General features: G+C 53.6%; 1 protein-coding gene and 1 pseudogene across 1 annotated transcript in view; one reads left to right on the top strand and one right to left on the bottom strand.

Annotated features, from left to right (window-relative positions):
* Positions 1-269: 269 nt before the first annotated feature.
* CAPN5 (calpain 5) overlaps positions 270-14521 on the bottom strand; it is a 52889-nt gene continuing 38637 nt past the window's right edge. Inside the window, exons 4-13 of the mRNA XM_006926642.3 lie at positions 13889-14097; positions 10567-10759; positions 9483-9676; positions 8750-8827; positions 7138-7333; positions 6365-6487; positions 5047-5243; positions 4025-4140; positions 3345-3481; positions 270-2363 (exon numbers count right to left, since the gene is read on the bottom strand). Coding sequence (XP_006926704.1) covers positions 2181-2363; positions 3345-3481; positions 4025-4140; positions 5047-5243; positions 6365-6487; positions 7138-7333; positions 8750-8827; positions 9483-9676; positions 10567-10759; positions 13889-14097 — 1626 coding nt within the window. The 3' untranslated portion in view covers positions 270-2180. The remainder of the gene's footprint in view (positions 2364-3344; positions 3482-4024; positions 4141-5046; positions 5244-6364; positions 6488-7137; positions 7334-8749; positions 8828-9482; positions 9677-10566; positions 10760-13888; positions 14098-14521) is intronic.
* LOC112474597 lies at positions 10768-13882 on the top strand (annotated as a pseudogene).

Raw genomic sequence — 14521 nt, 5'->3', positions numbered from 1 at the left:
GGAGCCAGCCTGGCCCACCCAAAGTGGCAGGAGGCAAAGGTAGGGCTGCTGAACAAGTTCTGTTGGTGGTGGTGGGGGTAGGGGTGGCAGGGCCCAGCCCCCAGGCTGAAGCCCACACGTCTGCCAGTTGGTCCTGGTTTGCCATCCCCCATAGCCCAGGGGGACAAAGCTGAGCAAAGGCCACATGTCTGCCCCAGAGGCCTCAAGCTTATCCAGCCTTTGCCCCTCCACCCTGACTCGGGAGTGTTCATTTGAAATAGACACTGAGAAATGATTACATGAGTGTGTACAATGTGCACGCATACAGAGATACATAGAGAAAGGGTATGTTTTTGCCCTTATTCGGCACTTGTTAGTAAGAGTGCTGACAAACAAGAATCATTGGCCCCACTTTGCAGAAAAGGAAATCGAGGCACAGGAGGTTTAAGTGATTTGCTCCTGGTCATGGGCAGAGTCCTGGCCCCAGGCCCAGGTTCTCGGTGAGAAGTCCTGGCTTTATCAGAAGGAGTCTTCTTGTCCTCCTTATCATTCAGTTCCTGGCCCTCACATGGCCCCTCAGGGCCAGGACCTAGGAGTGGAGCCGGCCATGAAGTGAGGAGGCAAAGTCAAAACCCAGCACCTCCAACCAGGACACTGGACCAAACAGGCAGATCTGGAGCCAAAAATTCAGATTCCCAAAGGAATTCTCAGCAAGGCCACAGGAATTCCTGTTCTTGAACCAGCCAAACTTTATCATTTACATCTCTGGTCTGAAGCCTGAGAAGGGCACAGAAGAGACCCTAGGCACATCACAGCACTGATGCTTGCCAAGAACACAGTTGCTGCCAGCTTGCAAATCACCCAAGCACAGAACACTCTCTTCATCCACCTCCAGACCTCCTCTGAGAAGGTACGACTTCTCCTCGTCCCTCCCTAAGCGGAATCAAAATAAAATCAGAGGACCACAAGAACTGGAGCTTAAGCAGAAAAACGGTTTCAGGCTTTCAGTTTTCCTTTAAAACCCCCCGGTTAAAATTGATAGTTTCAAAACAGAAAGAATATAAAACACTGAGACTAAAAGGAACATTTTGGTCCAGGCAGTGAGGAGAGAGCTGTGGCCTCCTTGGTTGCATCTTTGGGGGGAATGTTGGTGAAGGGGCCTTTCTGGTCAGGCGATGAATTTATTTATCTTTTGCCAAGTCCAGTGGGTGACCTGACCCCGGCGGGCCTGACACCACCAGCCGAGAGTCCCTTCTCCCAGAAAAGTCTAGGTCTTGCAAGAAAGGGGGGCCTGGGAGCATATGTCTTCCTCTCGGGTCCCCATGCCCAACCCCAGGCCCCTGGCCACTAAACCAGAAACATTTCTTCTGGCATCAGGACAGTGAAGACAGAAAGACATCCTTCCTCTCCACCACTGCCACCACCTCTCTAGGGGCCTTAAACCAGAGGCTGGGGATGAGATTAGAGCCTAGAATGAGAAGGTAGCTACAGCTCTTCTGGGCATCTGGACATCTGCCTGCGAGGACCTGAGAGCAGAGGCGAGGCTCAGGACAGATGCTGAGTTTTCCAGAGCTGCAGCAGGGGCCCAGCTCCGCCTGGGGCCTCATGGGTATCGTTTATTCACTTGGCAAATCTCTGTTGAATAAATAAATGGATGGGCGGTGGACAGGATTAGAGAATGAACAAATGTCACCTGCACATTTCCCAAATTCCAGCCTGAGCAGGAACCCAGCAAGAACCACGAGTCCTTTCCAGGTAGCTAGAAAACCAGGTATCGGTGACACAGAAAGCAAGGTCTGGGACACTTGGGCAGGCCCAGGACAGGAGGGGCAAGAGTGGGGCTTGGGGATGTGGCAGTTTGTGTGTAAACAAGTGACATCTGATTGGCACTCCGTCGGCAGACAGCAAGGCCTTGGGAAAACGTTTTCAACGGACAGAGTTCCCTAGCAGTGGTGACAACTGGAGTAAAGAGGGCTATATAAATCTCAGGCAAGAAGACTCCTCCATGAGAAAGGAATGCTTTGGGGTCCTCAGGACACTGAGGCCCAGAGAGGGGCAGAGATCTCCCAAGGTCACACAGCAAGTCAGTGGAAAATCTGGGAAAAGGACCCCAGCATCCTGGCTCCCAGGTTAGTCCTTGGCCTGGTTGGGGACATGCAGATGGTGGTGAGAACTGCGTGGGCCAGGTGGGTGGGCAGGTATCAGACAGCCGTGAGGGAGGCACTGCTGAGGATGTGCACAGCAATGGTGCCTGGCAGGTCGCTGGGCTGCCGGCTACTTCGGTCTTGGAGGTGGAGGGTGTGCAGGGCCTGGAGGTCATCCGAGTCAGCCTTCAGGCGTACCTGGCCCAGGAACTCATCCTTCAGGACTCGGTGGTTCCAGACCTGGGAGGAGACAGGGGATCGTGGGGGGCCATCTGCAAGACCAGGAGCATAGGTCTGTGGGGAGTGCTGGCGGAGTGTCAGGGCCTTAAATCCCCTTCCTGCAGTGCCAGCCCGGCTGAGCAAAAGGAGCCCTGCATTGCCTCCGCCCCACCATGAATCTCGGGCTAGGCCTTGACCCTTGGGGAGCTTTAGGCTTTCTCCCCTCTGTCAAAGCTCCCTTCTACGTATGAAGTTAAGTCTGTTACTACTAGCTCTGCAGTTGACTCTGAGTAACTTTGAAAAGTGATAGACCCCCCTGCCCTGGTTTCCCCATTTTTAATATGAGGGTGTCAATGTACCCTAAGGACCCTTCTGGCCTCAACATCTATAGGTCTGTGATTGGAACCAAAGGGACCCCGTGTTAGGAAAACCTACGGTGCCTCCCCTGGGGCACCCGCATGTTTGTTTACAGATGGTTTCTCACCCAGAGAGATGGTGGCCTGGGCCCAGGGGACAGAGGGCTTCATATTAATGAGCTCAGAACTGTCATCCACTGACCACCTTGGCCTGGGAGGGGAAGGGAGCCCAGGCACAGAGCCAGGCTTTCTGACTCTGCTCTCAGGAAGCAGCCGCCCCGCCATACGCCACCAAGTGCAACTTTTCCAGGTGGGCCCAGTGACAGGGGGATTTAAGGAATAACTCACAAGGCTTTGGGGCAAGGTCGGCAGAGATGACCACCCTCCCTGACCAAGGAGAGACTGACTCTACTGGGTCTCAGACACGCCAGCTAAGCCAACTTGCCCACCCCACCAAGGGGACTCTGGGGCACCAGGAGGGGCAGGCAAGAGAATTCCCAAGACCACATCTTGTGATGAACAGATGAACCGGAACCGAGCATTCCTGGGTCTCCATCAAAGGTTCTGCCACCCTGGGTCCAGCTCCTCTGAATGGGGAGATGTCAAGCTGGGGGCGCAAGAGCAGCCCCAGGATAAGCAGACTCACCTGGACAGTGATGGGCTGGCCCGGCTTCTTGCGGTAGAAGATGCCTTTCACGTTGTACTCGGGTGTCGAGGTGCCCTTCTGCACAGCCGAACGGACTTTGTCCCCCTCACACTTGATGATCACATAAGAGTTAGCCCCTAGGGAGATGGAGGAATCAGTGGGGTGAGGGCTGGGCTAGGGCAAGGGCCCTGGATGGGACAGATATCTGGGAGGTGAGATCCCAGGGCAATCAGAACCTAACCCGTTTCCTAACTTCCAGAGACAGGAGGGGACACACTGGCAGTCTCAGGCCTCCAGACCTTCACTCATGCTGCTCCTCCTTCCCAGAGCACCCTTCTGCCCTACTCCACTTCACCAGGTTTCATACCTTAATACCTCCTCAGCCTAGAGGAAGGCCACTCCCTCCAGGAAGCCCTCCCTCAGCTCTCCCAGCTTCCTGGCCCTGTACTTGACTGCCCCACCTCACTGGAATGGCCAAAGAGCAGGAGGAAGAGCCTGTTCCTCTCTATGTGTCCGGCTTCATCCCAGGGCTGGGCCCGAGTGGATGCCAGGGAAGGACTGTTCAGTGAGTGAGAGCAGGAGAGCTCTGGAGGCTAGGTGTCTGTAGCTGGGGAGAGGGAGGAGCCATGGGGAAAACTTCCTGGGGAGGTGGGTGGGGGGACTTTTCCAGGTAAGCGTACCTGTTGAGGAGTCCTTGAGACCAGCAGCCCCCAGGACATGCACCTGGGTCACCTGCTGGGGGTAGCCACACAGGGAGCTCCAGCAGGAGCGGGGGGGCTCATCCAGGCACAGCTCCCTGGTATAGAGCAGAGAAAAGGGAAGTGTTCACGGAGGGAGGCCATGAAGATGGAAGGTGAGGGGGCTTCAAGAGTGGGGAAGGGGAGAGGGGCAGTATTTAGTCCTGACGTTGCTCATCCTGGGCAGACCTCCTGGGCTTCCTGCTGTTCTATCTCCACCCAAGGGTGCCCCATCCTTCCCCAGGGGAAAAGCAATTTACTGAGCACCCACTGAGTGTGCACCAAACCCTCTAGTGGGATGTTACAGAAATATTTCTAATCCTCACAAAGCCCTGGAAGGTAGGTGACAACTATGCCCATTTTATAGATTAGGACGATTGGGCTCAGCAGGGGAAGGGACCTGCCCACACAGCTGGTGGAGCTTAGGCTGGCGAGACCAAGGTCCACTGGTTCCACCATATGAACCGCCTTCTGGTCTGGGATATGGGCAGGCAGTATAGAATCTGGGCTGCCCGCCCACATGGGAAGGCTGTGTGGGGCCCACGGGGTCGGCACCCCAGCAGGGATGGGACGGTTTGAGCAGCCCCCGTCGCCCAGCTCTACTGCTGGTTGCAAGACCCTGGGAAACATCCCCAACCTCAACCCTCAGTTCTGATCCATAAAATGGAGGGGACGAGCCTCCCAGTCAGGGTTCGGGAAGAGCAAATAAGATGAGTGAAAGCGTCTTGGTAAACTGTGAAGTGCTGTGCACATATGAACTATTCCTTTACGTGGTCAAGAGGGGCTGGAACAAGAGAACAGGGGAAGGGAGAGAGAGGAGATGGGTGCTGGCGTCAGCCTGGGGAGGCTGGAGCCTGGGCTCCACGCCTGGGGCAGACGCTGTGCATCTCTGGGCCTCAGGTGCCAGGCCAGCCTGGTGCGGACCTCGGCCCACCCACTCTGGCCCTGAGCCAGCCCCCGCGCACCGGCAGTTGGAGGGCACGTCGGTGAAGACTCGGAGCAGGAACTGGCCAGTGTGGCCTGGCTCGAAGGTGGTAGGGATGATGACGTAGCGGCCCTCGGGCTGGTCTGTACGCAGGAAGACGCTGCGTGAGTTGATGTAGATGGAGCTGGCAGCCCTGTGTTGCAGGCGGTGCATGCGGTACTGGCGGTTCTCCTCCACCTGCAGGCAGCGGAAGGGCTGGTCACACGGAGCCTCCCCACCTCCACCTCCCACCCCACCCATATCCCACATCTCTCCCTCACTGCCGTGAAGAGTGATGAGACCCACTTACATGAAACACCCCAAACAGGCAAAAGTAGATGAGTAGATGAGGTGCCTGGGACAAAGTGATAATGCCTAAAGGGTGTGGGGTTTCTTTTTGGGGGTGATGAAAATGTTCTCAAATTGATTGTAGTGACAGTTGCACAACTCTACGAATACACTAAAAGTCACTGTACACTTTAAATGAGTGAATCGTATGTGAATTATATCTCAATAAAGCTAGTTAAGGGGAGGGCATAGGAATCCCCCGATGACAATATCCATGAGGTTTCTGATTATTGCAACAGAACCAAGTATCACTATCTGCCCAGGTCACAGCATGTATCCATGAAATGACATCGCCACCTGGCAGGGCATGCTAGACAATTCCTGGAATGAGTGCCATAATAAGCTGTAGTTCTATCAGTGAAGGTCATGACACGTCAAAGTTTCGACACATCAGCACACAATGAGTATACCAACACAATAATATGAACAAACAACTGTCGTGACATGACCGAATATGTTGAACGCCAGGGACTCGAGCCAGACCGTGTGCCTGGCATATCTGTGTGATTTCATTAGGTTCTTGATGTCTAGTACGGTGTCCCGCTATGCTGAGTGCCATCACGTACACATGGAAGGTCTTGGGTCCCAGGCAAGGGGAAGCGGCCAGTGGCTCTACCCAGGATGCCTCCTCCCTGTGCCCAGCAAGTCGTCCAACTCAGGGGAACTCAGAGCCCTGACAAAGGGAGCAGCTGGGGGCTCCCAGAGCCTGGTCTCACCCACCAGCAATCCTTCCCTTCCCCACCCACCAAACAGTCCAGGCCCGTGGGTCTGGGGCAGGAAGAAATCAGTCTGAATGCTCCCATAGGAGCCAAGCCCTCTGTGTGTATGGCAAATATGGCCCATGACACAGTATGTCCATGGCGTCAGTGAATGTGGCCGGGGTGGCAGGGGTGATGTCAGTGACTTTTCATTCAGGTACAGGCAGCTCAAACTCCAGCTCCCTTGCTCTCCTCACCCAGTGTGGACCTCACCTTGTAGATGTCGAAACCAATTGCCAGATTTTCGCCCTTGCCGTCCCGGCGAGTGGACTGTTTCGGCCGCTGCTGGATGCAGATCAGCACTTCATCTTCTGGCTTCTTGACATCAAAGATGTACTGCAGGTATGGCCAAGGAAGAGAGACATCGCAGTGAGAGCATGCTGAAGGTGGGCTCACTGGCTCCTAGAAGCTCGGCCCAGAGCCAGGCCTCAGCTTAGCTGTGTGAGCTTGGGCAAGTCGTATTACCTCTCTGAGCCTCAGTCCCTTGTCTGCAAAACGGGCCTACAATGCCTCCCTGCATGAGGGGGTGGGAGGACTTGATGAGACCATGGATGCTCAGCTCGGAGCCTACATGCAGTCAGTGCTCAATGAAGGCACACCAAGTGTGAGGACCAAGCAGTTGGCAGGGTCACGACCAAGCAGGCTTCAGGGAAGAGGGCCCTGTGAGGGAGCCAGCCTGGCTGAGCTCCCCTGGAAGCATTATGTTTGTGGAAACAAGGTGTTTGAGGCCCTAGCTCAGTCTCTAAGTGTTTCCTATAACTCTGGACAAGACACCCAGTCCTCAGAGTGAAGCAAGACACCTGCTTCTCAGTTTCACCATCTGTGGGTCAGATTGTGAGGTTGGGGGCTATATGACCACCAAGACGTGCCATCCAACTCCTGCTGTAGGGACAGTGTGCTATGGTGCACAGAGGGACAGGGGTGTACCCGAGGTCATGCAAGAGTCTGTGGCAGGACAGAGGTGAGGCGCTCCGCAGAACACTCACCTGTGGATTCTGGAAGAAGGTGTCCTTGTGATTGATGCAGCCCCCACTGCGGTTCTGCCATGGGTCCTCGTGCTGCGTCCAGGCCCCATGCAGTCGGGCCTCCTCCCATGTCTTGTGGACACTCAGGTAAGATGTATTGATCAGGCGGCACTTGATGATGTCGGTAAAGTATCGGCACAGGTCCTCGAAGGTCATCCTGGGCGTAGCAAGGGGCTGAGCCGGGCAGGTCCCTAGGGCTGGCCCACCACTCCCTTGCCCGCATGCTCTGAACCTTGGCTCACACATTAGCAAGCGTGGACATGCTGTCACGTGGACATTTCACCTCTCTTTTGCCCTGTTTCCTAATTTGTAAGTTGGGAATGAATCTATAAACAGCTGCCTATCACACAGAGTTGAGAATTAACTAATGCAATAAAAGTCATGTGATATAACTTTTGGCAGACAGAAGCATTGGCAAAGGCTGGCTGTTACAATTATTAATAGTATGAAGAACTAGTTTTTACAGCCCTCTACAGTTTATAAAGCATGTTTCTATCCATTATCTTCCATGGTTGTTGTGAGGCCTGAATAAACTGGTGGCAAGAACTCCTTCGTTAGGTGTGCTGTAGTGGCCAGGATATTGCTATGGTCACTGAGTGCTATGTACACCTCCAGGGCCTGAGTTGGGGAGGGGAAAGTGCCCATCTCCCTTCAATTGTGCACATGTATGAGAACATGCACAGGTATGCACCAAATGTGAACATACATGAGAAAGGCCTTAGGAAGAAGCCCTTTCCACTGATGAGAGGTTTCTATTGCTATATTCAAATGAGCCCTTAGACAGATTGGGCACAGTACATCTCATCCACAGGAGCCCAGACTAGAGGACCTGGGAGCCTCCTACAGGGACTCCCCTGACCCCTGCAGGAGGGGCCCTTACTGGGGTGCCAAGGTCACTGCCATCTACCTCAGGGTCTGCCTGGGGCTCTCACAGCATCTACCACACAGGGTGCTCAGTATCCCTCCAGGAAGTAGCTGAGTCTCCCAATCAAACTTTTTACACCGAGCCTGACACACAGTTGGGACTAATGCAGGCTGAATGAATGCAGGAATGAGTGAATGCAGGAATCACTGGGCTTTTTAAGTGAGGTTGCTGCCACCTCAGCCCAGCCCACACAGTGTGCTCTCTGGCCTCTGCGCTGGGTCTCTCTCTCTGCCTATTAAGGGATCCTCTACACCTCGAGTCTCAGCTTAGGAGGCAGCACCCCTGTGAGACCTCTCCTCTACCTGCTCTGGGCAATCAGGCTACCAGCATGCCCCCGTGTTCCAGTTGATCTCCTACCTGCGGGCATCCTGGCCTAGTTGCCGAGGGCTCGGCCTGGGTGTTAGAGTAGCCTAGGGTCCCCAAGGTGGGCAGAGGGGACTGTGGAAATGAAAAGGGTGCCCAACTCATCTTACAGAGGAGAAAACCGGCTCAGAGAGACAGCATGACGTGTCCAAAGCCACACAGCAAGTTGATGGCAAGGCATTTGCTAGAGCCCTTGGTTGCTGCCTCCCCCTTGGTGCTTCCTGCCCAGCACACAAAGGTCCTCCTTCAGCCCTGGACACCCGCCTGGGGCAAGAGCACACTCACCAGAACTCGCCATCATCCTGCACGGTCACGCCCATCTTCTCCCGCTCGCTCTTGCTCACCTTCTGCCATTCCTCTGAGCTGGGATGTGAGCACAGGGGAGGGGAGAGGTGAATAAGTGGAGGGACCCCACCAGGGCCTCCCTGGCGAGGGCAAGGAGGAGGAGGGATGCTCCGCATCAGGCCTTCCTCAATGTGGGTGTGATTAGGGGCATCCGTGTCATGTCCATCCCCTCTCTCAGACTTCACTATCTGCCCACTCCCACAGGGAACTGTGGGCTGCCACCATGCCAGGGCCCAGAGGTCTGGGAGCAAAGCTGCAGGCTGGGGGACGAGAGGGACAAGACCCTCAGTGGAGGGACTCCACTACTGGGGGCCCGGTCTCTGCTCACCAAGCATGGAGCAGTCACCTCTGATGGCCTCCCTACCTGCTTTCCTTCCCTCTCACTGGCCAAACCAGTCTTTATGTCCCCAACAGGAATCGGCTTGTCCCCACCTCCAGGCTTTTGCCCAATGCTGAATCCATCCCCCACGCTCCCACTCCTCCTAATGTTAGGTCTCCTCCTAATGTCATCCTCCCCCGACCCCAAATCCTTCAAAACCCAGCCGCGGTGCCACCTCCTCCACAAAGCGCATCCCCGTCCTTGCCCAAGCTGTCATAACGGGCCCCACCCCGCCCCCGCCCGCCCAGCGCTGGGGCTGGTCGGCCCCGCCCGCGCTCCCGTCCTGGGACTCACGTGTCGCTCCAGGGCCCGTTCCACTCCCGCTCGCCCCAGGGGTTGCGCAGGCGGATCATGTCCAACTTCTCCGACTTGAAGAAGGCCAGCAGGCCGTGGCCCAGGCGCACCTTGCGTACGTCGGTGATGGCGTATGCGTGGCCTTTCACCAGGCCACACGCCAGGCGGGCCTCCATGTCTGCCGCTGTCACAGCCTGTGGGAGGACACCGCTGTTCAGAGACACTGAGCTGGGTCAGGCTCCAGGGGAAACCAGAGGGCGTGAGGGGTGGCTACACTCACTGCCCCTTACAGGACGGGGAGTGAGTGGCAGCTCAGCACAAAAGGGAGACCTGTTCCTCTACGGTTAGGGACTGAGCTAGCCATGACAGCCCTTTACACAGCCTCGGGGAGCAGCAGTGTGAAATAAAGGAAGGGATGTGCATTGGGGTGGGCACAGGGGTGCGTTAGAGTGGACAGCATTGGCTCAATTTTGCAAGGTGGGTGCTTGAAAGCAACCATGGTGGGAGTATTTACACTACAGAAATAAGTGAATGCTCCAGATCGAGGCTTTTTATTTTCCCAGACAGCCAGCTTATCAATACACCACTGGGTTAGCCAGACTCTGCCTTCACTGAGCCACAGCTTTCCCACTCAAAACATGAGCAGTCAATGAAATAAGACTCGAAGTGCTCAGGCCTGTGCCAGCAGGCAGTAGGGACTCTCTCCTCTCTAGTCACCTCATTCCTTGTGATGCCTCAAACCTTGACTGAGGGATCTTCAGATGCATAGGCACCCATCACTCCAATATGAGAGGGCCAGTAAAGGGAGAGGTTGGTGAAACAGTACAGGCAAGGCATTTGATACTGTAGGGGGCTAGGACGCCCCCGTCCTGTAGGGGGCTTGTGACTTGTGCTGTCCAGGACTTGGAAGGGGCTTGTACCTTCTAAATCCTTCTCTCCTCCCCCCACCCCCATGAGGTTGAGAGTCTGGATTTATGAGCCAGCCTGGGCAGGGGCTCTGCCTGCAATGACACAGCCACCTCCATCCCTATTAGGGCTGATGAAGGGGAGGGGCTGCCTCTGGGGTCTGGCTCTGTGCTCTCACCTTGATGGAGGCACTGATGAGGCCTCCCCGGCTGTGCACTTTCAACACCCGCTCAAAGAGCTGGTTCCTCTTGCCTTCGTCATTGGCAAAGTCACCCTCTGTCAAGTCGATGGGCTCGGAAACGCCACCTGTGAAGTCCACCAGCGCATCCGCCGTGTTGCCTCCATCCAGGGCCTGGTAACAGCCCGCCAGCCTGGGGAGCAACATGAAAAGAGTTCCCAGCTCATGCTACCCTGCTGGTCTAAATCCTTCATATTATAGGAGAGGTTTTTGAGACTCAGAGAGGTCAAGCAAACTGCTAAGGTCACACAGCAGACCATAGCAGAGCCAACACTAGAACTCAGGTCTCCGACTCCCAGGCCAACGTTTGTCCCACTGAACAGTACCATTTTATTACTCAAATTCCCCTTAGCCTTAGCAGCCTCATCTGCAAAAGTTAGCTGTTCAGAAATCTAGCAATTCTTTTCAAGAGCATTAAAAGCTCATACGTCTTTTGACAAACCAATTCTGGATGAATGACATTATTTGTGACATTAACAATGTAAAACGAGAAGTCACCTAAATGTCTAATGGGGAATTGGTTTTAAAAACTAATGCTGCACCTCTGCTCTGGAACATTCAGCAGCCACTGAACAAAGAAAGCACTGTGACAGAATTCCTACAGCCAGGACAATGTTAGCGCTTGCTTGTTACCTTTGAAAAAGTAATACAGCTGGGTTCCAATTATGTTTAAAATGTATACAACAATCCATTTAAAAATATAGCATCTACTATATGCAACATATCAGGTGCTAGGGACACTGCTGTGGCTCCTTATTTAAATGTTAGGAAAAAAATTGGGGTTGTAAAGGCAGAGCACTGAATGTGAATGTGAGAAGCAGAATGAGATATATAACACTAAGACTATGGCATATTTATGTAGACTGAAAATATATGTCCACAAAACAGCAACGCAGGTTTTGCAAGGTAACCTACAAACAAAAAGATGCATCAAAGATATTAAAAGAGCTGCCACTTGTGCGGGAGGGTGTGGAGAGAGCAAATGGAGACACCAAGTGGGTGAAGATGGGGCCTTGAGGGGACAGTGGCCATGGATGGTGTTCCTGAACAGAAGAGGAGGCCCATCTCAGGTGACCCAAAACAGGGAAGGGGAGAGGAGGCGGCTGGAAGAATATGCAGGCATAAAGAAGACTTTGTTATCTTCTGCATGATTTTCTTATATTTTCTGGATTTGCCATAACAGACATGAATCCATTTTACAATTTGAAAAGTAAATAAATAAAAAAACAAGCAAACATAAATGGTGCAGCTACTGTGCAAAACAGTTTGATGGGTACTCAAAAATGTAAACATAGAACCATATGGCCCAACAACTCACTCCTGGTATGTATGTCCCAAAGAACTGAAAGCAGAGACTCAACTAGATACTTGTACACATTGTTCACAGGGGCATTGTTTATAATAGCTGACAGGTGGAAATCACCCAAGTGTCCATCGACAGATGAATGGATAAGCAAAATGTGGCGTATACGTTCAGTGGAACACTATTCAGTCACAAAGAGTAATGAAGTTTTTATACATGCTACAACATGGCTGGAACTTAAGTGACATAAGCCAGATATTGTATGGACAAGTACTGTATGATTCCACTTATATGAGCTACTTGGAATAGGCAAATTCATAGAGACAAAAGGCAAAACGGAGGTTCCCAGGGGCTGGTAGAAGAGAGAAAGGGGCGAGTACTACCCAGTGGGTACAGAGTTTAACTTGTGGGTGATGAAAAGCATTGGGTGTAGATAGTGGCGATGGGTACACAGCATTGTGAATGTCATTAATGCCACTGAATCGTAGATGTACACATGGTTAGGCGATAAATATTACGTTACAAAAACAAAAAACACTAGCAAGTCCACTGGGCGGCTCTCCCAGAGAGAGGCCAGCATGGAGGACCACGGAGACTGAGTGACCACCAGGGGGCGAGTTTTGCTTTCTTAGGATTAAAAATGGAACCTCCCACTCTTCAAGGAGGCAGCTGAGCAGTCTCCCCTGCAGACGCAGAGATGCAAATCTTTATGATAACCCTGACCGGCAAGACCATCACACTCGAGGTCGAGCCCAGTGATGCCACTGAGAATGGCAAAGCTAAAATCCAAGATGAGGAGGGCATCCTACCTGACCAGTAGCGTCTGATTTTTGCGGGCAAACAGCTGGAGGATGGCCACACTCTCCGACTACAATATCCAGAAAGAGTCCACCTGCACTTGGTGCTTGGTCTGGGGGCGGCATCATTGAGCTCTCCCTCCGCCAGCTCGCCCAGAAGTATAGCTGCGACGAGATGATCTGCCACGAGTGTACGCCCACCTGCATCCCCGTGCTGTCAACTACCGCAAGAAGTGTGGCCATGCCAACAACCTACACCCCGAGAAGGTCAAATAAGGCCCCTCTTCCACCCGCCCGGTGGCTATCGGCCCAAACCCCTTGGCCCTGGGGCCTCAATAAAATTTCCCTTTTATTGACTGGGGGGAAAAATGAAACTTGCCAACATTGTGTTTTCTTGGATTTATTTTTGGTATTGGGAGTTTTTGTTTTTCCTTTTCCTTTGTCATTGTCCAAATGGAGACTGACAAATGGGCCAGAGAGGAAAAAAACCAGTCTCACGCAAAGCTGGCTGCTGGTCTCTGACCCTCTGGCCCTCTTGCCCCAGGCCTCTCCTATCCTGCAGGGGCCTGGGCAGGTCATTCTGCCTCAACCCCCTCCACAGCTCAGCAAATCTTTGCTTGTGCCTGTGCTGGTGATCTAGGAGGAGGTGGTGAGCAGACAATGGACGGATGGACAGTCAGTCAGATGGATGAGTGGATGAGGGGGAAGCCTAGCAAGCAGACAAGGCTCTACAACCAGCCCAGCCTCAGAGATACCACGTCCCCAACAAGGCCTCCATGGAGGGCTCAGCAGCTTGGATCTTTGGGAAAGAAGCACCGACCTGAATGTGAGTGCTAGCTCTGCTCACGGCTACCTGCAGGAAGCCTTCCTGGTATAATCTTCTCAGGTATAAGCGAGAGTAACTATTCCTCCCTATGTGGTTGGTTGTGGGAACTTGACAACTAGGTATCCAGAGGACCTTCAGTCCAAGCCTCCACCCCACCCAGAGTAGGCTCAGTTGGCCATGCCCTGGGTGCCTGGGCTCTGAGCATGCTGTATGACTTTGTACCAGCCTCTGACCTCTCTGTGCTTGGAGCTCTGCTACAGGAACACCCATGTAGAGCCCATCAGCGGTGCTGCCCCAGCCTGGCCATCCACCTGCTTGCCCACTGCCGGCACCTACTTAGCATAGGCCTTCTCCACCAGGGCACACCAGAACTCATTTCGGGAATTGGAGTGGCAGTAGATGAGCTGGTTGTTGACGGTGGGCAGCCGGTCGTCGATGACCACATCTATCCACTCCCCAAAGCGCCAGAAGTGGAAGTGGAAGATGCCCGCATAGGCATCAGGCTTCTCAGGGTCCCACTCCTGCTCCTTCCAGTCTGGGATGACCTGGATGAGGGGAATAGGATGAGGACACATTGAGGGTCACATCTGGCTTCCTGAAGAAATGGGGTGCATGCCTCCAGAGAATCAAAATGGAAAGGAATACCAGGTTCAAGTCCTACCTCTGCCATGAACCAATTTGACACTTGGGTGAATCCTCATCTCTGAGCCTCAGTTTCCCTATCTCTGCAGTGGTTGGAGGCTTCCTAAGGTTCCTTCCGGCTCTGTCATTCTGATTCTATGAGCTTCCCCCTCCCTTCCTTGTGCCTCCATCTGCATCCTCCTTGTTCGGAAATATATCATACCCACCAGTTCCCGCCTGGCGAATGGTGCCACCATCCCCACCCTTCCTCATCCGGCCAGAGCCAGAACTTGGCTACCACGCTGGCCTCCTCCCCTTTCCCTCTCTTCATCCAACGAGGCCCATCTG

The sequence above is a fragment of the Pteropus alecto genome, unplaced genomic scaffold (genome assembly GCF_000325575.1).
Source record: "Pteropus alecto unplaced genomic scaffold, ASM32557v1 scaffold7, whole genome shotgun sequence".
Classification (NCBI taxonomy): Eukaryota; Metazoa; Chordata; class Mammalia; order Chiroptera; family Pteropodidae; genus Pteropus; species Pteropus alecto.
Note: the sequence above shows the minus strand (reverse complement) of the source record. Positions and strands in the feature narration are given on the sequence as shown.